Consider the following 27,393-nt stretch of genomic DNA (forward strand, 5'->3'; position numbering starts at 1 on the left):
TCCGACTCTGGCTGGAACATGTAAGGCTGGATGGACAAGTCTTCTGTTGTTGACATTTTGTAAATAACCTCTGAATAAAAAGTTTATGCACCGCTACATAGCCGTATCTCTTCTATCAAACTACAAAAATGGCCGAGCAGGGTGGAGTTGAATTGAATATCACCTCTGCAACCTGCAGAGGGGGCGGGGTATGAAGTGTCTCATTTGCATTTAAAGAGACGGCACCAAAACGAGTTGCTCTCAGAAACACATCAGAAAAGGGGCCTGTGGAGCTATAATAATGAGGAATTCAGACCCAAGCATTGCAGTTCAGCTTTACATAGACCACAACTGTATGATTTATATCTAAAAAGGAAGAATTTAAAACCATGATATGTCTCCTTTAATGAAACAGACACCACTATAGAGGGTTTTCACAGCGCGTCATCAACCCGGAAGTTGCCATTTTGGAGGTAAACAGCACACAAACGAACAAATCCTGAATTGTGGGAGAAAATGGTGACATATTGCTGTGTTTTTGGCTGTACTAATCAATCAGAACGTGAAATACATGTGGAGTTTGATAGACTGCCAATGTTTGCATTTTATAGTCAGTAGTTCTACATCAGGAAAGCAGTGAAGTGAGACTAGTTCACCATTGTTGCACCGCTTGTGGCTAGCAAAGCTAAACCAGGATCTACGAGGCAAAAATCTGGACAACATCTGAATATTGCAACAACACATCATCAGTAGGGTAAAAACTAACCTGCAGCGGTGAGTAGTGCAAAAGGATGACGAAGTAAACATGTGATTATCTTTTTCAGTTGTTGTGTTAAGGAGTGTACATAGATGTACATTTAAATTAAATAATATACGTGTATGTACATTCAGTTACAATACAGTTCCAGGGTTATTTCACAACAGCAGGTCTGACACTCTTTGACTGTTTAGCGTTGATTAGAGTGACAGCCTGGGGGAAGAAACTGTTCTTATGACGGGTTGTTTTGGCCTTTATATGAATTATGTTATTATCATCACACAAGAAAATTAGTTAAAAGCTGCTGCAAACAACAATTTATTTACCTGACAAATTTGGATGTTGTCCAGATCTTTTGCCTCGTAGATCCTGGTTTAGCTTTGCTAGCCACAAGCGCCTCTTTCCTCTGATAACTTGTGAGATTTTTCTGCCACATTTGTTATGATTTTTGGTAATCTATAAAACTCCAAATGTGTCTCACTGTTTGACCGATTGGCACAGCCAAAAACACGGCAATAGTTCACCATTTCGTCTCAAAACTCGGGATTTAATTGTCTGCGTGCTGTTAGTAGACCTGCTGCTTTATCTCCAAAGTGGCGTCTTCCGGGTTGATGACGCAGTGGATGACGCGCCGTGAAAACCTTCTATATAATACAGAGATGGGCCAATTTTATCGCAGCAGGGGCCACAGAATTGATTTAAGGAGCCACATTATCTACATTCACATTAGAATTTAGAGTCTGGGCTTTATTACAGGAAAGAACAAAGTTTTTCCTGTAGATTTATATATATTCCTGTCATTTTAGTATAATTGTTATTTTGAGTATTTATTTATTTTTTTAAATTTTCATGTCATGTTTGTCTTTGGAGTCATTTTGTTCTATTTAGCTTTAGGGGACGCATGTGGCCCATACCTGTTCTGAATTTACACAATGAATTGAGCACTTGAAACAAAACTGACACCAAGTTGACATTATCATATGGAGATGGGAGACTTTCATCACAACAGGGGCCACAGAAATGTGATTATTTGATTTGAGGCGCGACATTATCAACATTCATGTCATCATTTAGAATAATGACAAATCTGAGGGAAAAATACAGTAAAGAACGAATGGTTTTTGTTGTTGATTTGTATATTATCCTAGAATTTTGTGTGATTAGAGTATTTTTGTTGATGTTTTTTGTGTTTTTGGAGTCAAGTTGCATGTTTATAGTCATTTTGTTTATTTCATTTGAATTGTTATGTCCATGTCATTTTGTTTGTGTTTGGAGTCATTTTGTCTATTTGACTTTAGGGGCAGCATGTGGCCCATATCTGTTCTGAAATTACAAAAAGATCACTGGAAAATGGAAACTTACTCCAATATTACAATATAATGCAGAGATGGACCACTTTTATCACAGCAGGGGCGACAGAATTGATTTGAGGGGCCACATTATCGATGTTAATTTTAGCATTTAGAAGAATGACAAATCTGGGCTTTAATACAGGAAAGAACAGATTTTTGATTGCCTTGTTTATTTGTATATTTTCCTGTCATTTTAGTAATTTTTTTGCTGTTTTGTGTGTTTCAGAGTATTTTTGTTGATGTTTTTTGAGTTATGATGTGTGGTTTTGGAGTCGAGTTGTGATTTTGTGTGTTTTTGTGTATTGTTTTTCATTTTATTTTCATGTCATTTTGTTTGTGTTTGGAGTCATTTTGTGTGTTTAACTTTATGGGTCACATGTTGCACATACAGTATCTGTTCTAAAATTAGAAAATGTGCACTTTAAACAAAACTTATACCGAGTTCACTATATAATATAGAGATGGGACACTTTCATCACAGCAGGGGCCACAGAAATGTTTGATTTGAGGGGGCTACGTTATCAACATTCAAGTCAGCATTTAGAATTGTGACCAATGTGAACATTAATACAGGGAAGAACAAAGTTTTTGAGTTTCTGTTGTCGTTTTGATGTTTGCTGTTTGTTTTTAGTGGTTTTGTGTTTATTTCTGTATATTTTTGTGATTGTTTGTATCTTTTTTCAGTTAATTTTGTGCAAGTGTGGCCACATGTGGCCCCCGGTCTGCCAGTTGCCCATGTCTGCTCTAATTTTTTAGTTAATTTTCATTGATAAAGTGGTTGAGTCCTGTTTAAATACAGATTGTAGATCATTGCAGTGCGTTCCATCAGCTTTAAATGAGAAACTCTTCCATGTTTGTTCTGCTGTAAACCAGTTTCACATGAACAGTGGGAACTCTTCAGCTGTGCATTGTAAACCATCTCCACCTTTATTCACATGTTGTCATAACAATTACTTTTAAATATTTTGCGTTTGTTCGTGTGTGTAATTACAGACTATTTTAGGATGCACTCATGCACACACACATTGTCCTTTTTGTTTGCTGTTTTTTTTTTAAAGTTCACTGTCTCACATCATCCTTTACTCACATGTTAATGTTACTTATTACATTTTAATTCTCATAAGTTATTTATTCATTTGTGGGAAATACCACCCAAAGGTGTTTAAATGTAGGATTTATTGCATATTTTATTTAATTTTTCTCACACAAATATTCTTATAAAGGGTTTGTTTTGCTGCATGTCTGAGTTGAAGGGAGGAACTCTGGTGATAGTGGGGCCTTGAGTTTATCAGCTCTGCTGTCTGGGACCAGTTTAACATGGGAGTGTCCTTGTAAGAGTTCAGTGCGTTTGCCTCGTTCTGCTGCTCCTTGTTTAGGTTCAAGAATCCAGACGTTTACTGTCATGATCACAGCATGTAAGGAAACTCTTATTGTCACACCTCCCAATATCTACGGTGGCCATAAAAGCTCACAGCACAACTCAAAATGAAGAACCATACAATGCAACACAAAACAAAAGCGCCCACAAATACAAAAGCACACAACGCAAACGCTCAAAGACCCTATTTAATCTCTTTATTCTAAATCAGGGATGCACTGAATATTTGGTAACTGAGTATATTCGTAGAAGCAATTGTTAAACTTTTTTGAAAAATGTAATTTGACAGTTTGATAAACATACCACTTGTTTTTAATATTCGTACTTGAATTACGTTTAGTTACCATTTACTTGATTTTGCAAGTTTAAAAAATGAAATAGATTGTATTTTATACCATTTTGTATTTGTAAAGGTGAAATTTGTAATGATTGATATAGGGATGCACCGAAATGAAAATTTGTGGCCTATTACCAAATATCGATAAGTTTGTCACTATCTTTTTTAATAGTGTATAAATAGCCTTGTTTTTTAAAGTAAGTAAATGTTTATTGAATATTCTGCCATTTTTAAAATATTCCAGGATTTTGCCCATGTTGGCAGGTGACGTCACCTAACATGCCTCATAGAATGTGAGCCCCAGATTCATGGCAATGCACACCCCGACTTCCTAGAGCTAGCTGGCCGTCTAAATTGGTTTTAGTCAGGGAAGTGACCAAGAACCCGATGGTCACTGTCAGAGTTCCTCTCTGGAGAGAGGAGAACATTCCAGAAGGCCAATCATCTCATGGTACGGTAGAGTGGCCAGACAAAAGCCACTCCTTAGTACAAGGCACATGGCAGCCCACCTCGAGTTTGCCACAAGGCCCCTAAAAGACAGAAAGAAAACAAAAATCTCTGGTCTGAGGAGACAAAGATTGAAGTTTTTTATTTTTTGAATCTTTACTAAAATGACTAGAGATCAGAGGTGTGAAAGGTTTTATTGTTCCATGTTCTTGAATCGTGCCAGTAAAGAGTGAAATCGTCCCAAAGCATCCAGGGGAGGTTTTAGTCCATGTTATGGAAGTATTTCCATTTCAACAAGCAAAGTCCATAACTTTCATCCCCTCTACGCAATTGAGGAAAGTCAGAGGCCCTTCAACATTTTCTAATACTTGTAATTTATGATTTAAATTAAGTTTTGATTAGAGTCTGCAAGTATTTCATCCATGTTGTCAATATTTCTCTGATTAGTTAAACCAATATGTCTGATGTGTTAGACGCTTGTTTATACTGAAGCAGTGACATCAGGTTTGAATGAAGAATGAAGCCTTGCTGCTGACTCTCCAATGAATCATGAATTGTGTGGACATGTATCACTTCCACTTCCTCGGTTGAGAAACTTCACTGTATTCTGACTGAAATATCACTGTTGTGCAACACGTTTCCTCCAGAAAGTGTAAACAAGTCGACAGTTATTGTGTTGTTTTATTTAGGAAGGAAAAGTAAGCTTGGTTTGTGTCTCTGCAGTTTAATTTATTTATGACTTGTCACAGTTGGTTTGGTCGACTGGTTTTACTGGCTGTGATCAGCCAAAGGCCGCTTGATTGGTTTGAGGGCGTGGTTGAGACGTCATGCAGGGTTTTTAATCTTGTTTAACCCGTCACTTTTTCTAATCCATGAAGCATGAATGATTTGACGTCGCTGGCTGCCATTTCTTCTGATGTTTAAAGCTGCTGGAGACAATCATTTTCTTTATTGGATAAAGACGAAGTGTAGGCCTCATAGATCAATAAATCAAAGATAATTTGCTCAAAAAAAGATTCAAAAGGGGTCATTCCATGTAATTTCACAAATGGGCAATGCACTTTGGTGAATACTTATTGAGATATGGCCAATTTGGTGGTGGTGGTGGGGGGGGGGGGGGGGGGGTCGATTTTGGCTCATCCTTATTTTTCTTCCATTTTCAGCTTTCAATTTCTCAGGAACTACATCACATAGGAAACTGAAATTTGGTATAATAATACAGCTCCACCTACTGTTTTAGAATAGAATAGATCTGATTTACATTTTGGCTGGAACATGTTTGAGCCTTCAGTAAACAACTTTGCATATGCCTCAGCTCCCTGTAATTTGATCAGCTTTGAGTTATGTACATAGACTGTTCAAATCACTAATGATTAGTCGCATGTAAGCATTGTTTCTTGGGTGAGTCTTTTGAAAAAAACAAAAAAAAAAAACCTTTTTTGTACTATTTTCATTGGCCCATAACTGCGTGTAGGAATGTAAAAAAACTGATCAATTTTAATTTATAGTATAAAGATTACTCTTTCTTGGGATATGAAACAATTTTTCTTCATGCGACTTAATTTTTTATTTTGAACCCCAACTTTGGGGCTATTTCACCACTCGCCCATATTGAAAATCCTTAACACGGGGCCGTTGTAGCTTGCCTCTGTGTCCTATAATTATTTGTTTATTATGTAGTCCAGTAAATCATGGCCTTCTTGGTTTACCAAAAAAATAAAGAAAATAAATCACAATAAGCACACTTATGCATCTGTCTATGGGACTCCACATCCCACAGTGCAATTGCCAAAATGTTTTTAAAGCAAATGATCTCCTTTTCATTTATTTATTTAATGGACAAATAAGATTCACTCCACAGTATTTTATTTGTCAGTTTCTACCAGGTGGAAAGTAACCACACTGTTTTAAAATGAGACGATGTCACACTTGTCTCTGCAAAGTAAACATCGCCACAATTACTTTTTAGCTTCAAATAGTTTATTATGGTGAGAATCACATTATTGCTTGTAATGCCAGATTTGTATCCACAGGAAGAAAATCCACCAATGCAACTGTGATTCTCAAATGCAAATTTGTATCTATGAACTTTTACATTTTTACATGAATATTTGCGTGACAGTAAACTTAACTTGACTCCCAGACATGTTTTAAGCTTTAGTTATAGGACATGACGAAGGCCAAACAGGTTTCTCGTCTTCCAGTGTGAGCTCACAAACATTTGGCCTATGTTTATATTTCAGTAATGAATTGTCACCTTTCCTCCATTGGAGGCGGAGCTTCATGTCAGCGTGGCCCAGCAGCTATGCGGAGCTACTGTCTGTCCTTCACCTTCATTTTCATTCCCAGCAGCTCGAACCTGCTGCCCTTTTCTCCCATTCTGCCCAGTTAGAATGTCAGTGTAGGGAAAATGGTCCGTGCTGGCTGCAGGAGAGAGGAGCTGTAACCCGACCTGCTGCACTGAACTCAGGAGGCGGCACGCAGTAAAACTCCAGAGCCGGTCTGATAGCTTGCTAGTCAAGTGACGCCCACCAGAGGTATTACTTGAGGTTAATCGGGAAACCCTGACCTTTGACTCGCACTGCTGTGGAGTTATAGATGGAAACTCTTCTGGGAAATTGCATGATGTCATTATTCACTGTGACCCGCTCAGTAGAGCTGCTGCTGCTGCTCTGTGCATGATCCATATTTAATGCATGAGGTGAATCAGGCTTCCTCAACTGTCTCTGTAAATGAGCCATTTCTCTGATACAGTCACCCGGGAGAAACTTATGACATTTTTAGCAAATTGATTTAGATGTGGTGATGCATATTCCAGTGTTGTTTTTAGTTAAATATATTTCTGTAGATTTGATCATATTAGCTTGGTTTTATTCTGGAATCGAAAAGAAATAAAGGTTCCCTTTAAATGCATGTTTTCGTAATATTGCAAATCTATTTTGGGCTAAAATCAAGTATGTGACCCCATATCTGCTCAATTTCATTAGCAGGACCTCCGATTTGCAGTGATCACAGAAAATGGATGGAATAAAACAACATTGTTGTTCTGAATTTCTAAATTTCTCACTTTATTTAAAATCAGTCCCAAACCTGACACGGAAATGCTTCACATGCATGTTTTGGGATAATAATATATCCTGCTGCACATTTACACGCTGTTTCACCATAAAATAGGTGACTGAAAATCTAGAAAGTGTTTCACGCTACGTAAAAAAAAAAAATCTCCAGCTACGGTTCATCTAGTAATCATGTGATCTGAAAAATGCTAAGCATTGTCTTATGTGTGTTTTTAATGGTGTGGTGAAGGAGCGGTTCAGATTATTATCACAGTATTCAAATCAAAGGTAGTGTTACAAAGACAGGTTTAGCATCTCCAATCACATGACTGTGCGATGTTTTGTACCAACCAGTTGACTTCACTGGCATACCGTACCTTTGTATGAAGTAAAGATTGACAGTGACTCGAGATATATTTGCAAAATGTTTAAATGTTTTAGTGTCAATATTAAGTTTTTCTGCAACAAGCAGTGGCTGACACATTTGTTTTATTTTTGTCCACGTGTGGGCTTTGGTTCACTGTACACTAGTGATGCAACCGTACAGTTTTCCCACGGTTCGATATGCATCACGTTTTTGGGCCACGGTAACGGTACGGTTACGGCAATTGCAATATTGACGGGAAAAAATTGCAATTAGATTATTTTCCAGAATTGTTCAGCTCTAATATATATATATATACACACACACACACACACAACACAAATTCATACATGCACATGCAGACACACATATAAACAAACATACATACATATATACATGCACACTAGTGATGCGGGCTACCCGTGGGGCGGGGCGGTGCGGGTGAATAAATGATCAATTAATCTCGGTTCAGATTGGGGGGGGGTAGTTTTTTTTTTAACTGAAAGTATAGGTATTAGGGCCGAGACAATGCGCCAACGTCATCGATGATGTCGATGCAAAATATGCGCACCGATGTGTCGTCCGACCAAAACAAAGATGGCGGTGCCATAGAATAACTACCACGAGTAGCTCTTCCGAGTTTCATAAGCGCAAGGCAGTGAAGACACACACTCGTTCGTTGAAGGTAGCTGTTCCACGTAACCCTCGTCCATTATCCCAGGTGTGACCAGACGGCAGCACAGTGTGGTTATTTTGTTTTACTGATTTAAAACCAAAACAGAAATACAGAAAAACAAGACAAGGAGCGTTATTTTTGTTTTAAGATTAAATCTTGTTCTGTTTGTGTGATATTTGGATATTTACGGGAAAACTAGGACGAGAGCTTCATGTTTTGATCTCAATACACAACAACCGACAGATGGACTTTTACTCTGCTGCGTTAGAAAAAAAATGATCTTGTAGCATGTTGTCCACCTCACAATGTTGGCAGAGTTGTAATTTGTGTGTTGATGATGTTTTGTTTAAGAGTTATTGATGCTGGAAGTTCGAAACTGTAAATATCTGCCAACTTTAAGGAACAGTGTTATGGTCCAAATAGTATCCAGATAAACTGGTGACTGGCCGGACTTTTGCTCCGGGACAAAAAAATTAGCAACGCATAAGTCACATTACTGATAAATTGAAATGTTATTAATACATTAATAAATCAAAACCAAAAAATGGATGTTACATAAAACATGAACATGATATGTGATTTAAGGAACCAAAGGTGGTGTAATGAATCTACTGGTGCTCCTCGTTTCTTATGTGTGTTGTTGGCTGCCGTTAGCGGTATTTATAACGTGCAAAATTCACATTTTTACTGCCCTCAAAAAAGCTGTTATTGTTTTTGCAGAAGTGTCAAATTGTAGAAGTTCTAACATCTATTTTGTTCCTCACTAGTCAGTCACCAGTTTATTTAGATACTATTTGGACCGTAACACAGCAAAACAAATCATAAATGTGATGAGCAGGAGCAGAAAACAGCTGAAATAAATTCTAAACAGTCCTATTATGTGAGGAGACCTGCAGAGGGAAACGAGGTGTAGCGGATTTCAGTTCTCACTTTATATTCCCCGTAAATATCCAAATATCTCAGAGTTAAAAAAAAAAAAAAAAACAGAAAAACGCTGCTTATCTGGTTTTTGGTTTTTCTGTATTTCTGTTTTGGTTTTAAATCCGTAAAACAAAATAACCTCACTGTTTATTTGTTCATTTGATTTGGTTTTAAAATGGAATAACCAGAGAACGAAGGGTACACGGATTCCTCATATCTGACTTTATCCAATTTTGTGTTGAGAAGCCTCTCACGCAGACTGCAGCTGATATTGGGTGGAATCGTGTATGTGCGATTCCACCCAAAAATTGGACCTGGGACAGGGGGCGGGGAAAAACACGTCGAGCGGTACCTCGGCGTGTTTTTCCCCGCCCCTTGTCCCAGGTCCAATAAGCGCGTATCTGCTCAGCGCGTTCTACCATGCCCCCTGTGCCCCACGTCTGCTCGGTGCACCCTCCATGAGTTCTGTTGCTGCGTGTGCCCGGACGCCTCAGCGCGAAACTCCCTGTTTCCTCCTTTTAGATTTTCCAAATAAGGTCACTCTGCGCACTCTCACAGATGCGACCAGATTACATTTTCACTCGCACGCACTGAAAAAATACTTGCATATGCTAGCAATTTGGTCCCGAGCCCTGGTGTTGGTAGCTCAGTCGAGGCAACTGGACGTGATCAACATTGCATGGATAAAACCTTCACCAACACAAACTGCTACACTGAGTGAAGTGGGTGTGTGCACTGAAATATCTCTTTCTATCACCTATAATCTATCTTTTGTGCTCATGCTTTTATATTGTGTTTCTGTGCTCACCAAAACATCATGCTTGAGGGTAAACCTGTAAGGTACAGAGCTGGGTTTCCATTGAAAGTAGTTTTGGGCAGAAGCCTCATAACTGCTGTGAAATCCCATCTACCGAGACTTTGCTGCAGGAAGATTAATGCTCAAACACTTCTTAAAACGCTCTGCATTCCTTTGTTGTTTGCTGTCTAAAGTGGCAGTAATAATTTTAAAGTATAATATCTATCCATCTCGTTCTGTCCATACGTACAGAATCATGTTTTCTCAGAGAGAAGTGATCATGTGACCAGGTACTTCGTCGAAAAAGTTTCCATTGCCGTTTTGCGATACATTTCAATATCGGAATGTCTGAAATTCCTCCTCATGAAAGTGTAAAACTTTGTAGCGACATTTGAGTGTTTTTTTTCTTCTTCAAAATTCAGGTTTTTCCATTAGCAGTTTTTACAGTGCTGATAAGATTGTGTACATTTCCAATGGTAATGGAAACACAGCTACTGATGCTCTAAATGAAGTAAATCCACCTCTCCTGCTTGATGGAAAACATGTGGAAGACATAAATATTTAATTCATGCTTAACAGTAGGTTGTTACGTGAACTTGTCTATGAGCATAGATTTAATACGAGCTGTGTTTAGAACACGTAGAACAGTCAAAGGGAGATCTTTGTGTCCATTTAGGAGCTCCTTAGATCTCTGAACACTGATGGTTCAAAGTGTGTCCTGATCCAACCTTGGCCTCAGGCAGGGCACTTCCTGTTTCCTGTTCAACCAGTGACTTATCACTAGAGCTGCTGCAGAGAGCGTCATCTTACATCACCAGAGCTGCAGTGTTAGTGTTACAGCGGTGACAGGAAACAGCACCTGCTACCTGCTCTGAGCATCATGGTCCGTCCAGGGTCCGTCCAGGGTCCGTCCAGGGTCCGTCCAGGGTCCGTCCAGAGTCCGTCCAGAGTCCGTCCAGAGTCCGTCCAGAGTCCGTCCAGAGTCCGTCCAGAGTCCGTCCAGAGTCCGTCCAGAGTCCAGTCTGCAGAGAACCTTCTTTCTTCACGATTTCTTTCATCGCTCATTTCCACTCTGTGCTCAGCAGCTGCTGGCTTTCATAAAGCTGGAAAAGTCGGCTCTACGCTGCTGATTAGCCCAACCCACCTCAATGACTCGTCTCCATCATGGACTGTACAGAGTGTGGCCCTCGTTAGTGTCCCTCATTGAGAAGTTCCTTCCTGACAAATTTTATTGCTGCCTTTGAGTTCGTGAACCGCTGCTCCTGACCCAATGTCGTAGTAATGCGAAGAGTTGCAGGGTAGAGAAGCCCAAACCTGACATCCGACTTTTTTTTTTGCCTTGTAGAAACATTGGGGCCGAACTTGCCCTCCGGAAAACTTCCTCCCTCTTTTGAAAGTAGTGAAACTTTACCACAATCGCTCTGTTCTGAGCTACCAATAGCCTCCATAACCACACACATATCTGGAGGCTGCGGCTGCAGCAACAGGTCCACGGAGCCCGAGGCTTTTGCGGCCTGGTCTTTACCACCTTTGGCTTTGCTCATATTTCCGCCAATAAAGTTCCAAAATTGTAGAAAACCGCATCCGTGTAGCTCACTGAGATCTAAACGCAACCCAAAAAAAGTTTTTAGCAGGTGTTGGAGCAGTTAAATAATGATGTGCCCCATCACGGAGCTCTGCAAAACATGTCCTCACGTCTGCGCTCACCAGTGCCCCCCAGGTCTTTTCATATGTTTTTAAGGGTTGTCACAATTTATCATTGATGGATGAAGAAAATGTCTGTGTGTGTGTGTGAAAATTTGTCCCATATTTTTAGAAAATAAATTCGTACCCCCTGAAATCTGTTCAAGTACACACACCCCTGGTTGGGAAACACTGTTAATAATCAACAAACAATGTTTGTCGAATTGGAACAGCTGTAAAAAAAAAAAAGCCTTTCAAAATAAAACTCTGACCAAACCTTTGATTGCGTTAGTGATCATTTGTAGATATAAAGTCCAAAGGTTTGAAACTGTTATTGTGTGTGTTATTGTGTCATCTGTGTATTTATCTGTCATTTTTGTGTTTTTGTCGTTTTGTGTATTTTGTGTAAGAGGGGCTCAGAGAGGAAAGAGAGAAACAAGAGAGAGAGAATGAAAGCCATAGTTTATTTATATTATTTTTTTTATATGGGATTTGTTTTAAAGTCCAATTGTTAAGGCACAAAATACATTTTCAGTTGCACTTTTAAAAAGAAAAGGAACTATTATGCAGTTTTGCATAGTTTACTGTTGAGCCAGAATTTCAATGAATAGACTTCTTCATTTGTATTATTTCTTTATTTATTTCTTTCAGGATTCATTTTTAATTAAATTGCATTGTTTTGCATAGTTTATCAAGGGATTCTTTTGGCAATGAAAGATAAAAGTAAATAGTACAGTATTTTTATTTTCGAAGAAAAAAAAAAAATTTCAGTCATTTGTCTACAGTCTCATTTTGTAAAATAAATCTGGAGAGAATCATATCATGAATCCAGTATCGGGAGTTGAGTGAATTGTTACATCCCTACTCTGATTGCAAAGCAATAATTTCGTAAAAACCTGATTTCAGATGTGAAATCATTACTCTGAAATGAGGTCATGGCGTGTTGATGGAGCAGAGCGTCATCTGTGTGGTGAGTGGGTGTCTGCTCGTCTCTGTTTGAGCTTGTTGAAGTAAACACGGAGCTCTGCTCACTGTATTTGAACTGGACTGGAGTTTGTTTGACATCTGCCGATGCCAAACCAAAACAGTGAAGGAGTTGCTTTCAGCAGAACACGTTTCTTCTTCTCACCTGAAGGCATGTTGGCAGTGAAGGCTGTGGAAAAAAACATTAAACCATTGCTAGATGTGTTTCCTGTGTGGTTGAGTGTTTATGTTTTATAAAGAGTCTGCTTAGCACCTGGCAAAGAGGGAGCAGCATGACGTGAGGTTTTGATTATTTTATTTTATGTGGAGTCCTTTTCTTTTTTTCCCCTTCCTTTGTGTTTATGTAGTTGTTTTGTGTATTTTTGTGTTTTTTGAGTGATTCAGTTTTGTTTATTTTTGTTTTGTATATTTTTCTGTCATTTTGCTTTAATAGTCATTCGCTGTAGTTTTGTTGTTGTTTTGTGTGCCTTTGTTGATTTTGTATCTTTCTTGTAATTTTGTGGGTTTTTTAAGTAATTTTTTTGCGTCAGTGGTATTTTGTGTGTTTTTTTTTTGAGAAATTTTGTATATTTTTTCATTTTGTTTTTTAAAAATGTTTTTTTGGTCATTTTGTGTATTTTTTGTTTTTTTTTTGCATAACTTTGGGTATTTATTCCTTTAATTTTTTGTGTTATTGTTTTCTTTTTGTGCATTTTTTTTGTCATGGCCATTATTTGCCAGTTGAAACTAATTGTGGTGCTACTGGTGCAAATGTTCTTGTTTGTGCAGCTGCTGTGGACTGTCTTCCGTTCATTTCGAACATTTCTCCTGAATTCCATAATTTCCACCTACATGTCTGCTGACACCTGCATCAATAAAGCTCATAATAAGGGCTCACTTTACACAAAACAGATGCAGTGAAATAATCAAAAGCTTAGTGTGTTACCAGTGATGCAATCTTTAACAGCACACATTTCACTTTATTAAAATGAGTTTTATTTTTTAAGCATGTCTCAACAGTTTCAAACAGGAGGAGTGTTTGTGTGTGTGTGCGTGTGTTTCGAGTAACAGCTAAAGGTGGGGTTGGGCTCCCATCAGTGACTCACCTGGCACGCCACCTTCTAATGTTTATCCTCACGTTTTTCTCACGTCTCATTTAAAACCCGACCACACAAACTCACCCTGACATCATCTGCGTCGTTGAGCAAAGTGTTTTAAACTTCACTGCTGTCACATGTTGCTCCAGCGTGGCCAATATTTGCTCCCGTTTGCCAATGATTGAGTGTGCGCTCTGCGTCCAGAAGCAGCAGCCTCTTATCTAAACAGTCGATTAGAGGGACGGATACACACGCTGAAGGTTAAGAGGATTAACAGCCAATGGTTAAGACTCTTCTTTCACTGCAGGATCCTCCTTTGATTCTTGACTCTTGTGTTGTGCTCATACTGGATTTATCCCACGCTGTCTGATATGAATGAGCTCGGATAGTGACACGACATCCCAGGATGTCTCTAGGAAGATATTCACCTTTTGGTCGTCGACCGTCCTCTGAGGGATCCAAGGTAAGAGTCAGTTGATAAAAGTTGTCTGTGTCTGTTGTAATGTGTTTTTGGGGGATGCACACTGTGCTGGATGTAAACTACAAAGTTCAAGGAAAGGTTAAAGTGATGCAATTAAATCAATATCTAACCAAAGAGTTTTAATTCTTAAAGGTTAATGAATGAATGAGCAAACGAGTGAAACAATTCCTGAATGCAGGGTTTCATCATACACACTGATGTATTTCACTGCACAATTCAGAGTGTATCTCTGCGGGGGCCGCAAACATGGGAGTGTCTGATCTGAGGGCCACATTATCCACATTCATGTCAGCATTCAGAATAATGACCATCTGAGCATTAATACAGGAAAGTACATTTATTGTGTGTTTTTAAAAGTGATATTGTGTGTTTTTGGAGGCTTTTGTTTAATTTGGGAGCTCTTGTGTTTTTTTTGGAGTTGTTTAGTGTATTTTTCATGTGTGGTTTGGTTGTGGTTTTGTAAATGTGTGGAGTGGTTTTGTGTATATATGAAGTACTTTTTATGTATTTTTGCAGTTTGCGTATATTTGGAGTTTTGGGTATTTCTGGTTTTGCTTTGTTTGTTTTCAGTGTGGTATTGTGTATATTTTTCTATTTTTTTTACTCTTATTTTGTATATTTGTATTGGTTTTGTGTATTTTTGGAGTTGTTTTGTGTAATTTTCACGTGTGGTTTCTTATGGTTTTGCAAATGTTTGGAGTGGTATTGTGTATATATTTAATGTTTTTTTTAAATGTATTTTCAGAGTTTGTTTTGCTTTGTGTATTTTTGGTTTTGAGTATTGAGTAATTTTGTGTATTTTTGGTTTCTCTTTGTGTATTTTTAGAGTGGTATTGTGTGTAATTTCTGTGTTTTGGAGCAATCTTTTGTATATTTGGAGGGATTTTGTATATTTTTGGAGTCGTTTTGCGTGTTTGTTTTGGAGACCGCACAAAATTAGACATGGGGCCACATCTGGCCCATGGGCCACCAGTTGGTCACCAGTGGAATGCATGTTGTAGTTAAAAGAACTCCACGATTCAACTAATTTCATGCAACTAACTACTACTGGGTACCAAAAATAATACATGGGAACAAAAAGCTGCTTCATTGAAACTTCACAACTTGTCAAAACAGGAAGCAGAATTCCCGTGTGTGTGCGCGCGCACGCACTGAGTTCAAATATTTTGAAGTCACCCTCTATCCCTCTTCTGTTAACTCATGGAGGGCAGGAGAGTCCGCTGACTGCATGTTGAGCTTTGAAATGCTAAAGACTCGGTCACTGTGAGTTCTCACAGCTTGAGAGCCTAAAAACAAAGTCTTGATTTCCTACTGAGGATCGTCTGAGCAGAGAAGATGAGACGGGACGACAGATCTGGAAAGAGTTGAGTGAATTGTGATAGTGATGAGGTCCATGAGGACATTGTCTTTGCAAAGAGAAACACAACAAAAGAGAAGAAGGGTTTGACAGGTTAGGAAAAAAACATCTGGATGAAGAAAGAATAAACATGAAATAAAAGGAACAAGAAATCTCTTTGGAGTCATTTATATCAACACACAAAATATCCCTTTATATGTTGACATTTTGGATATTTCAGCCAATCAGTCTTCGCATAGGTCAGTGGTTCTCAACCTTTTCAGCCCACGACCACAAGATAAAGGTTACACAGCCGGGGACCCCCGCTGTATTTGTAGGTGGTTGAACACAGACGTGAACATTGAAGAACAGTCATGTGGAGACAGGGCCATCTATAAGGGGGAATAAAGGGGAGAGCTTTTTGGGGCCCATCCATAAAGTCAGTAAAATGATGGTTCATTGTTCTATGAATATATAACTGCATGAAATTTGAAGAGTATGAACAATTAGTTTAAACTGGCAAATAATGGCCATGACAAATTGTGAATGTGGTTAAATATGGTGACAGGAGGTTAAAAGTGACAATGGGTCAACATGTGACATTAGGTGGGAAAAGTGGTAGAAAGGGTTTAAGTGCTGAAATTTGATTGAAATGGGAGAAATGTAGCAAAAATGCATTAAAAGGAGCAAAAATATGGCAAGAAAAAGTGATGAAAATAGGTAAAAATATGTCAATTTTGATCTAGTTCTAGAAAAAAGGTAAAAATAAGCAAAAATGGGCTCAAATTGTCAAAATATTCTTTGTTTCTTGAAGGGATCTGGTGACCCCCTCCCAGTGACCCCGAATGGGCTCCTGACCCCAAGGTAGAGATCCCCTGCTGTAGACAGTCTATGACGCCACTATCGGCCATCTTACTACAGATTCACAAATGCCTTCAGCTGAACAAGGAAGACTACTTAAAACAGGGAATTATGTTACCATGGCAACCGCTGGATGCTTTTAACATTATCCGTTCATGTAATTACATCCATTCATGTAATTCAAGTTGGAATTACATGAATGGTGTGTAAGCTTTAGAGTGAGCTAAAGAAGATGTGGGCTACTGTTATGACAAAATGTGACTGTATGTGGTCCATCATCTACATCCATAATAACGACCAGCATAAGGCAAGGCAAGGCAAATTTATTTATATAGCGCATTTCATACTCAAGGCAACTCAATGTGCTTTACATGATAAAACATTCAATTGTTTAAAATCAATAAGAACATTTAAAATCATCAGTAAAATCAATTAAAATCATCAGTAAAATCATCATGACATCAACAACATGACAAAAAGTCTCTCTCTCAATCATATGCAGTAGAGAAAAAAAGTGCCTTTAACTTTGATTTAAAAATGTTCACATTGGATGCTGACTTCAGCTCCGCTGGCAGTTTGTTCCACTTCTTTGCAGCATAACAACTAAAAGCAGCATCACCATGTTTACTGTGAACTCTGGGCTCCACTATCTGATCTGTGTTCATAGATCTGAGAGACCTGCTGGGTTCATACCTGACTATCATGTCACTGATGTATTCTGGACCAAACCCATTCACAGATTTATACACCAGCAGCAGAACTTTAAAGTCTATTCTGAGGCTGACTGGGAGCCAGTGTAAAGACTTTAAAACTGGAGTAATGTGCTCTGACCTCTTTGTTCTGGTTAAGACCCGAGCTGCAGCGTTCTGAACCAACTGTAGCTGTTTGATGCTCTTTTGGGGGATTCCTGTCAGAAGACCATTACAATAGTCCAGTCTGCTGGAGATAAAAGCATGGACCAGTTTCTCCTGATCTTTCTGAGCCATTAAACCTTTCACTCTGGAGATGTTCTTTAGGTGGTAGAAGCTGTTTTTGTGATAGATTTGATCTGACTGCTGAGTGTAAGATCTGAGTCAATCAGAACACCAAGGTTTTTGACTTGGTCTTTAGCTTTTAAAGATCGAGAGCATTAAAGCATTAAAACAGGAAGAGCATAAACATGGTTTAGTCTGTATTAGGATCATTTTTTGTCTCTTTTTTGTGTTTTGTGTTTTTATCATTATTTTGTATTTTCCCCTCATTTTGTGTTTTTATTGATGTTTTTTTATGTATTTTTGGAGTAATCTTGTAAATATTTGTGTGGATTTTCCTGTAATGTATGTATTTTAAAGTCATTTTGTGCATTTACTTTGGGTTCCACACATATTTAGAGCGATGGCCTCATGTGGCCCCCGGGCTGTTAGTCGCCCACGTCTAATCGAGTGTGTTTTAGGGATGCAAGATAAGTATTAGACGAATCACGTAAGGACTAGGGCTGCCAACTTTGGTCGACCAGACTTTTTAAATATGCAGGGACTTTGACTTTCAATTCTGTCCCTCTGCTCCAATCAGAGGACAGTGCACTGACAGCTGCAGCAGGGTACCTTTTTTTTTGGTGCCATAGTCTTGGTCGACCAACCATTTTCTTGGTTGACTACAGCCCTAGTAACGACTTATGACGGCAAATCTTTTTTTATCACCTTTTTTTTTTTTACCAATAGGGTGACTCAATAACATGGACCTGTTCCTTTACCCTTTGACCCTGCCCAGCTTGCACTGCTACATGCTAAGCTAACTACAACAGGAAAAGTTAAAGTTAAAATTCCCTTTCTTTTTTGTTATGTCAAAGTTGGAAAAACCTCTATTTTTCAAAATAATGTGAAAAAGATTTATCAGTTTTGATTGGTTGGTAGAAATCTGAGTAAGTGTTGCTGTGTGTGTCCCTCAGAGATGGATGTGATGTGACGTGATGGAGGAACAATAATGGGGCTCAGATGGAGACTAATGACCAGTGCACCTTCTCTTCCTGCCTTACCGTAAACGTGCACCCGTCGTGTCCTAGCAACCCGCTAAAGGACAATCATAAGATTTTGTTCCTTACTTTAGAAACAACATTTCACCACAAAGCCTTTAAGAGGCTGGATATCCTCTGGTGTCTAGGCTCTCCATGTGCTGTGCTAATCACGCCGTGCACGCCCTCGCCATATAACACGCTGGTAATGAAAGCAGTTTGGTCTCTTGTGTTTTCATCTTTTTATTTTGTGGTTTCCTGCCTTCTTTCCTGTAGTTGTGATGTTTCCAGGCCAGCCTTGAGGACCGTGTAGCAGTGCACGACGCGCCTCTTTCATCTGTGTTTGTCCGTGGAGCGATTGTAGCTGCTGCTGCTTTGCCCTTTTGTTTGTCTCTGTGTTTGCATAGCAAGACCTGTTTGTGTACCGTTAGAGCAGAAAGTCCCCCCCCCCCCCCCCCAAAACAAACACACCTTCAGTGTCCTCGCTCTTTGAAGTGCCGGATTCTGAAGGTCGACACAGAAACAACTGTTTCTGCTAAGTCAGCATTTTACAATATCTGTATGTTTGTGTTGACCCATCACAGCCCGTCTCTGATCCTTGTTGTCGTACTCATGATATAATGAAGCAACGCTAACTTTTAAGTATTATCATCTAAAATCAAATGAATCTTCTTCCCTTCATTTTTTTTAGCATTTTGCTCATCTTGCATTTTCCTTTTTAAATTCGAGGATCAGATTATACTATTTTACTATTTTTTAATAGATATGTTAAATCAGTGCAAAATGTTTGGAACTTTACTCTAACTTTACTTCCTTTTGAAATTCAATATATTTAAATATTTGCTAAACTTTAATTCAAAATATATATATATTTACATTTTGGACAACTGTCTTAGTATTTTGATATTTATGTTTTTTAACTAATTGACATCATTTGCATTTAGTGGCTTTTTCAAGTGAACACTTGTGGGTCTTTTCATGTCATTGCAGTAAATTTTCAGGGACATCCCACGCACTTCAGTTACCAATTGTTCCGTAATTATTCAATAACTTAAATATCTGCAATACCTCCTATCAGTGGACATGATAGGACGTATAGCAGGTATTTTTGTATATTCTGAGAGAGTAGGTGGAGCTGTAATACTATACCAATTTTCATTGTGGTATAATTCCTGAGATAATGGAAGAAAAAAATAATGAGCGAAAATCACATGAAAATCGACACATACTGTACACCCCGCACTAAATTGTCCATATCTCCAAAAAGTATTCATACGATCAAACCAAAATTGTACAGTGTGCCTATTAAACAATTACAATTGGTGAAAATTTCAGAATTTATTTATGGCCAAAATGATAATCACGATTATTTTGATTAATATTGTAATCACAATTGTTTTATGTCTGTGTTTTTATTGCACTACTTTTGAACAAAACAATAGGTGTATGGTTTATGGTAAATGGACTAGATTTATATAGCGCTTTATCACCACACTGAAGCAGTCTCAAAGCGCTTTACATATCAGCTCATTCACCCATTCACTCTCACATTCACACACCAGTGGGACAGGACTGCCATGCAAGGCGCTAGTCGACCACTGGGAGCAACTTAGGGTTCAGTGTCTTGCCCAAAGACACTTCGACACATAGTCAGGTACTGGGATCGAACCCCCAACCTCGCGATCAGAAGACGACCCTCTACCACCTGAGCCACGGTCGCCCACCAATTACAGATTTTACAGTGAAAAATCAAGTTTTAAAATGGAATTATCGGTATACTAAAAATAAAAAAAATAACCCCAGAATTAAAAATGTACCAATGGCTAACTGAATAATTACACTAATACAGAGTGCAGAGCCCGTATTATAAATGTAAATATTGCAGACAATCAGGTTAGTTTAATCGTGGCACCCAAAAAACCCCTTTATAACACTACAGAGTATGTACGTCTTTGTACATCCAACCTTCAAATATATACTCATTTGGCCACAAGTGACAACTCTACTTAAGCTCCCACTATATGAATACATACTTCTGATGGGCACTGTACTAGTGTAATACAATGTTTCCCAACCAGGGGTACGCGTATGCCTAGGGGCAAGTGAGCACATTGCAGGGGGTACGTGGAAAAAAATAAGAATTTATTTTCAAGATAATAAAAAATATTCTCAGTCATTTCATAAGTGTGTGCGCAATGACTTGTTTTTAAAGTTTAAATGCCTGTTTAAAGGGGACGTATTCAAAGAAGCTCCTTTTGTGCTAAATATCATAAAAGTTGCTGTATATATAACACAGGCGGGTTAATTATTTGTTTTGTATTTATTTATTTATATTATTTTTTTTCTAATTTCAACTTTATTATTTTTCTTTAATAACAATGTTATCATATTTAGTATTAATAATACAAACGTTCACTATAATATTATTTCTTATATTTATCATTTTATGTTTAATTTGAGTGAAAAAAGAAGACAATGCCTGAATATTTATTGTTCAATTTAAGAAGATGAAATAAAATAACTTGCGTTGAATATTCAGTTGTGTTATGTTCTATTTTTGGAGAATCATGAACACGTATGAGTGAGGGGGTACTCATGGTATGACAAAAAGGCTCGAGGGGAACACAAGACAAGAAGGGTTGGGAACCACTGGTGTAATAAACATACATTACCTATTCTATGGAAAGTGAGGACGTATAATCACCTCGTCGTCGCCTCCCACAGAGAAAATATTGCATATTCAGCGATTTTGATCATAAAAATGATTGAAATGTTTTGGAATTTGGAACATTTATTGCACAGATCAGTAGGAAAATATTCCTATTTATTTTATTTGATCATTAATTTTGCTCTGCCTCCCCTGACTGCTCGTCACTGGAGTAGATATGAAGGTGATGGTGGAGACTTTAGCGTTTTTCTGTTGGTAAATAAAACCATCTTCTAGGGGTGGGCGGTATGACCAAGAATTTATAACATGGTATTTTTCAAAATTCTAATGGTTTCACTGTATTTTTTTTCATACATAATCAGGTGTTCACAGCATTTTCTACTGGTTGAGAGAGAATTTACTGCAGTAGATTGACCTAGGATGCTCTATTTTACTGTCATGAGTGAATATTATAGAATAATTCCACACTAGTAGTAATACAAGGTTGCAACAGCAGCCCAATGGTGCTTTGTCGCGCGAGCTTAGCTTTAGCATTAGCTTTAGCTTTAGCTTGATTTCTAGCTTTAATTGCTGCATACTCAGTGGTGTGGTGGTTTCTTATGGTGAATAAAGTAGCGTTTTGTTTGCAGCTCCACCAGGACTTATTTCCATGTTAAAGGAATTGCAACCCTGTGTTCTCTTTTTTTTCTTTTTTGTGTATTACTGCCGACATGCTAAGCTAACGGTGCCTCCGTGTCCGTGAGTGTTGTTCTCCTGTAGCAGAGGCATGCGCATGAAGGCACATGCAGCTTCAGAGCTTTCAGTTGTCTTTCTTATCCATTTACACGTATGATTTACACCCCAACTAACACCAGAGCGCTACTGTTTACCTTTCTATTTAGAAGTGCAACGTTGAAACGGATTCGGTCCGAAACGCGGCGCAGCGTAGCATTCTGAAAATTGTGTAATCAAATACACCGGTATGGCGGTATAACAAAATTTCATATCATAATGAAAATAAAATATATACCGGTATTTGGTATGAACCGGTATTCCGCCCAGTCCTACCATCTTCTGTTTTTTGTTGGCTCTGCGCTTTGGCAAAACATGGTTGTTGTTACTGTCCACTGTGTGTGTGTGCACGGTTGAAAAGAGAATGAAGGTGGGAGGGGCCAGTCAGGTTTGATCTTGCAGTAGAAGCTGTGCAGCTGCTGATGGAAGTATTTTCTGTGTGATCAAAGAGCTTTTTAAAGCGTCTACACCCACAGACTGAATCCATGCAGGTGTTCAGGACTGAAGGAGCTCATATTCTACCATTCCTCCCAGTTTATTGATGGTTTGGACCAAACTAAAAACAGAAGATGTGGTTTCCATTGGTTTACTCTTCTGCCAACAAAGAAAAGGCCAAATAATTACACAAGAACCTACTCCAGGGTTGGGGTCAATTATATTTTTCAGTTACCCATGTTCAATTACAATTCAATTATGATTACAGTGACTAGCATTTTTCCAATTACAATTAAATTACAATTATTCTTTATCCTCAAAGTCAATTACAATTATGTTCTCAATTACTTCAGTTCAATTACAATTCATCACACTATTTTCCTTTTATTATTATTATATTTTATTATTATCTTTCTTTTCTATTATTTTGCTTCTTTTATCTTATCTTTTTATTTTTTATTTTTTTTTTATTTTTATTATTATTATTATTATTAATATTATTATTATTATTATTATCTTGTTATTTTATCGAGTTTGCACATTCTAGTCTAACTACTGTTTATATTTATACTTATGTTTATACTTATTATCATCTTTTCTAGTTGATTGTTTATTATTGAATGTTTTCACTATTGGAGAGAGCACAGTTGACCGAGTCAAATTCCTCGTGTGTACAACATACACTTGGCGAATAAAGATGATTCTGATTCTGATTCTGATATAATGAGCCTGAAAAAATAACCTAATATAAGACGATCAGGATTTTTTGGCCGATCACCGATCAGTGAGTTTAAAAAAAAAATGATCATCGTTCCGATCATATGAATTCAGGTTGGTTGTTTTTTTTGGTTTGTTTTAGGTAACGACCAAATTCCTTTGGTACCACCTGATGCCGATTCATGGAATATCAAACGGTACCATGTTTCGGGACCTAAACGCAGCCTTGTGACTGTGAGGGAGTGGAAGAGTTAACAGTTTCCATGCAGGACCTGAACATAACATTGCACGCACAAGAGAGTCCTGGCTCCGCTTTTTTAAATGCGATGCAGACCGAGCACTTGCAGGTGTAAATATGAGCTAAACATTTAATTTAGTCCCTGAACAGCAGCTGTGTTGACTATAAGAGGGTTGGAGACGAAGCTGTGGAGGAAGACCACACTGGAACTACATGAAGCCCCCATTAGCGTTAGGAGCAAAGACATATTTACTGACTGTGGCATCGCAAAACCTACTGTTGCTTATAGTCACAGGTGCACACACACACACACACACACGCTTTTGTGTTCACCATCACCCTGAAACGGACAGAAGTCTCCGGTAAGTAAATGGGAGCCCAGTGCTCTGCTCTAGGACTTTCCCTTTTAACATGCTCGAGCTGCATAAACTAAACAAGCGCGAGCACACACACACACACACACACACACTAACAGCAGACACTGCCCCCGCTTTCAGAGCTAGTAGACCGGGGAAGAACTCCGCTGCTCAGCCACTTTGCCCCAACCGAGAGACATTTTCGCTGTAGTTTTTCACCTTTGTGCACAAATGTGCGTGAAAAAAAGCTGTGTCACGTAGAGTGAACAACTCTTTGGTGTAAATGAGATGATAAAACGATACAATGGGAGCATCTACAGAAAGTTCCATCATGACAATGACGTCATTGGTCGGATCGGCAAATTAAGATATTACAACTGATCACATTAATTGCATAAAATGCAAAATATCGACCGATTCGATATAGCAGATCAGATCGGTGTAAAGTCTAAATAAAAGTTAACCTTCCTCATGTGTTATTTTTCTGTTAGCATCTCTTATGATAAATCAGCTGTAAAATACACTGGAAAAAAATCTACCATCTAATTTCTTTCCTGTCTATTGGTTACGTTGTTATGCTTCCTAATCAACTAAAATATATCTTGGTGTGTCAGTATAGCCCTCAATTAAAATTTTCTTCAATTGGTAAAATGTTGGAAAGCTTGATATGAAACGCATTTTAATAATTCACTACATATGTGTAGAACTGTACATAGAACTGTAACATGGTTCCCCGGTTTTGCGTTAAATTATAATTGATTTTTATAGAATTTTCATGGCAATTACAATTACAAAGTCAATTATCGGAACTCACTTACAATTTCATTATGAATACGACAGCAACATATTTTTAAAATTACGTTTACAATTGTAATTGTAATTAATTATCAATTATGCGATGATAATTGACCCCCAACCCTGATGTTTGTTACAGCGTGGTACCTCTTTTTAGGTTATTTACCTGCAGTCTGTCCTTTTCATTGCTTATGTTAGTCAAACATTGCAGTGTTTGTGTAGCGTAGGTCAGTTTCAGTTTGAGTTGTTTGTCGTTTCTAAATCTTAGACTTTGACCCAGTTCAGATACAGCAGCAGACAATAAAGATGAGATCTCCTTTTATGAGTTGAATAGGTGATAATTTATTACAGCGGGCCCACCTGTAGATCAACCAAAGCAAACGCTGCTTTGTTTGCTCTGCCTCCGTATTCCTTCTACCACAGCAATCCACACACACAGATGGCTTCAGTCAATAACCTGCTACGTTTGGTCGTTTCTCTAAGAATATTTGGTTAAAGCTGTACACAATCAAAAGCATATCTTGAAAATCCATACATTAATTTGTCTCTTCATCTTGCATGTACGCCATGATGCACCCTAAATCAGACATTTTGTGCTTCCCTCAAAGCAAACACAAATTATTTAATTTATCTTAAACTAATTGCACTACAAAACAAGAAAAATACAAAACAATGACAGAAAAATACAAAAAATGACAATGAAAATGCATTAAATGACTCCAAAGACACTAATAATGGCTGAAAAATAAACAAAAAGACAATAAAATTGTACAAAATGACTTAGGAAACAGACAAAATGACTCCAAAATACACAAAAAGTAAAAAGAAAATACACAAAATAGCAATAAAAATGGACAAAATGTCTTTACAGGCTATACACCCAAAAATGTCAAGAAAAACCAACTCAACAACAAAAGAAATACAGTACACAAAATTGCAGAAAAACACTTAAAACTACTCATAAAAACAAGCAAACCTTTGGTTCTGTCCTGTATTAATGCTCAACTTGGTCAATATTCTAAATGCTGACAAGAATGTAGATAATAATGAATAAATAAAGAAACCGGCTCTCGGATCATTGCATTTTTATGGGCCCCACTGTGATGAAAGTAGCTAAACTATCTATTTCAGGCCGACACAAAATAAGAAGTACTTCCTATTACTGATTTGTGTTTGATTGTGTTGCTTCACTGCTGAAGGCAAATTGTATGAAGATGATTTCATAAGTGAGGAAATGATGCATGCTTCCTCTTTCATGTTGAAACCTGGCACACATCCTGGAGGAAACCATGGGGTCATGTCACCCCCTCCACAGTCAACCCGTGTTGTGTAGCTCCCAGTGACCCATCCTGGTTTGAAAACAATGCACCAGCATGAGGCTGCAGGTCTGACATGCTCCCAGCAAACCCGTGGGCGGCTTACAGAATCAATGTGTGGCTCTTGGTCTAAGCTCCTTTTGCACGAGTCCTTAAGTCCTTTTCATCAGATTTACACCAATTAAAGTAGTTCTTTTTTTGAAAAGTCAGGCTGAAGTGTTATATGAAGGAACATTTGGTGAACTGTTCAATTACGATTACAGTGACCGCATTTTTTTCTAATTACAATTAAATTACAATTTTTTTTTATGCTCAAAGTCAATGACAATTACATTCTCAATTTCTAAAGTTCAATTACAACTAATCACAATTATTGAGCCTGAAATAAATAACCAAATAAAAGTTAACATCCCTCTTGTGTTAGCTTTCTGTTAGCATGTCTTATGATAACGAATCCTAAATCAGCTGTATATTTGTAATATCTACCATCTAATGTGTTTCTTATTTCTTGGTTACCTAGTTAGGCTTCCTAATCAATGAAAATATTGGTATTAATATTTTTGGTGTGGACCTTTTATTTGTCACTATACCCCTAGATTTATATATTTTTTTAATGGTGAAATGTAGGAAAGCTTGATATGAAACATATTTTAATGTTAACTACATATTTGTACATCTGTACATAAAACTGTAACATGGTTCCCCAGTTATGCGTTAAAATATAATTGACAGTTTTTGTCGAATTTTCATGGCAAAAAATTCCTGCTACCGTAGCAGGTATGCTGCTGATTGGAGCTGGCAGCTTTCTGACCTATCACAAAGTCCTTATTACGCTGGCAATTGTTTTGGGAAGGCTGTCAGTGTTTTCTGAAGGATGGGGCAGGCCTCTCAACACTCAGACTCATGTGATGAATGAACTCAAAAGCGAGCAGGAACTGCTTTTGCATCATTTACGCCGAATTGGAACCAACTTGGACCCCACTGCCACCTGGAACATTTGTTTCTGAACTGATTTAATCAAGGTGGTCACACTACATCTGGCTTTTTCAGAAATGGAGTTTAGGGATTATATTTCAAATGCCTTGTTGGCCATCTGCTTGCACCCTCCTCTGCTCCGAGCTACAGGGAAGGCGTCATGGAGCGCCCAGAAGTGGTTGCACGCCCGCGTCCCCCAGCTGCTGGAAATCCTCTCCTCTTATCCCATTTTTTTCATCTAAATACGTGGCACAGTCCTCCCGCTCCTGTCCTCCCATGTTAGAATTGTTATATGTGATTGTAATGACTAGAGTTGAGCCGGATATTCGGCTAAAACAAGTATCCGGTATGGATAAAGAACTTTTGCAGAGTACGAGTATTATATGAGTAATACAAGTCAATATCTAATGAAAATCGTCATTGGATTGTTGACTGTGTCTGCGTTCTGTGTCAATCACAACGCTCCTCTTCTACACATACAGCTGTCACTGAACGTGTCCCGCAGCTCCGCTCTATGTGCTTCGTCTCTGCCTCTACCTCTCTATCAAGTTTGCGGGTCTTTTCCATTAACGTTTAGGGTTTCTTCTGCTTCAGGTTGGTTTTTACATGGGTTTGTTGAGACGTGTTGCGACTCGCGTTGCGTCTCTC

General features: G+C 38.2%; 1 protein-coding gene across 5 annotated transcripts in view; it reads left to right on the top strand.

The window, feature by feature from the left end:
• Positions 1–27,393, top strand: part of mast4 (microtubule associated serine/threonine kinase family member 4) — a 172,802-nt gene that overhangs the window by 1,803 nt on the left and 143,606 nt on the right. The window contains exon 1 of one of the 5 annotated variants that reach the window (XM_028463622.1): positions 13,887–14,269. The exons of the other annotated variants lie outside the window; for them this stretch is intronic. Coding sequence (XP_028319423.1) covers positions 14,213–14,269 — 57 coding nt within the window. The 5' untranslated portion in view covers positions 13,887–14,212. Of the gene's footprint in view, positions 1–13,886; positions 14,270–27,393 lie in introns of those variants that run through there. 5 annotated transcript variants of the gene reach the window in all.

The sequence above is a fragment of the Gouania willdenowi genome, chromosome 12 (genome assembly GCF_900634775.1).
Source record: "Gouania willdenowi chromosome 12, fGouWil2.1, whole genome shotgun sequence".
NCBI lineage: Eukaryota > Metazoa > Chordata > Actinopteri > Blenniiformes > Gobiesocidae > Gouania > Gouania willdenowi.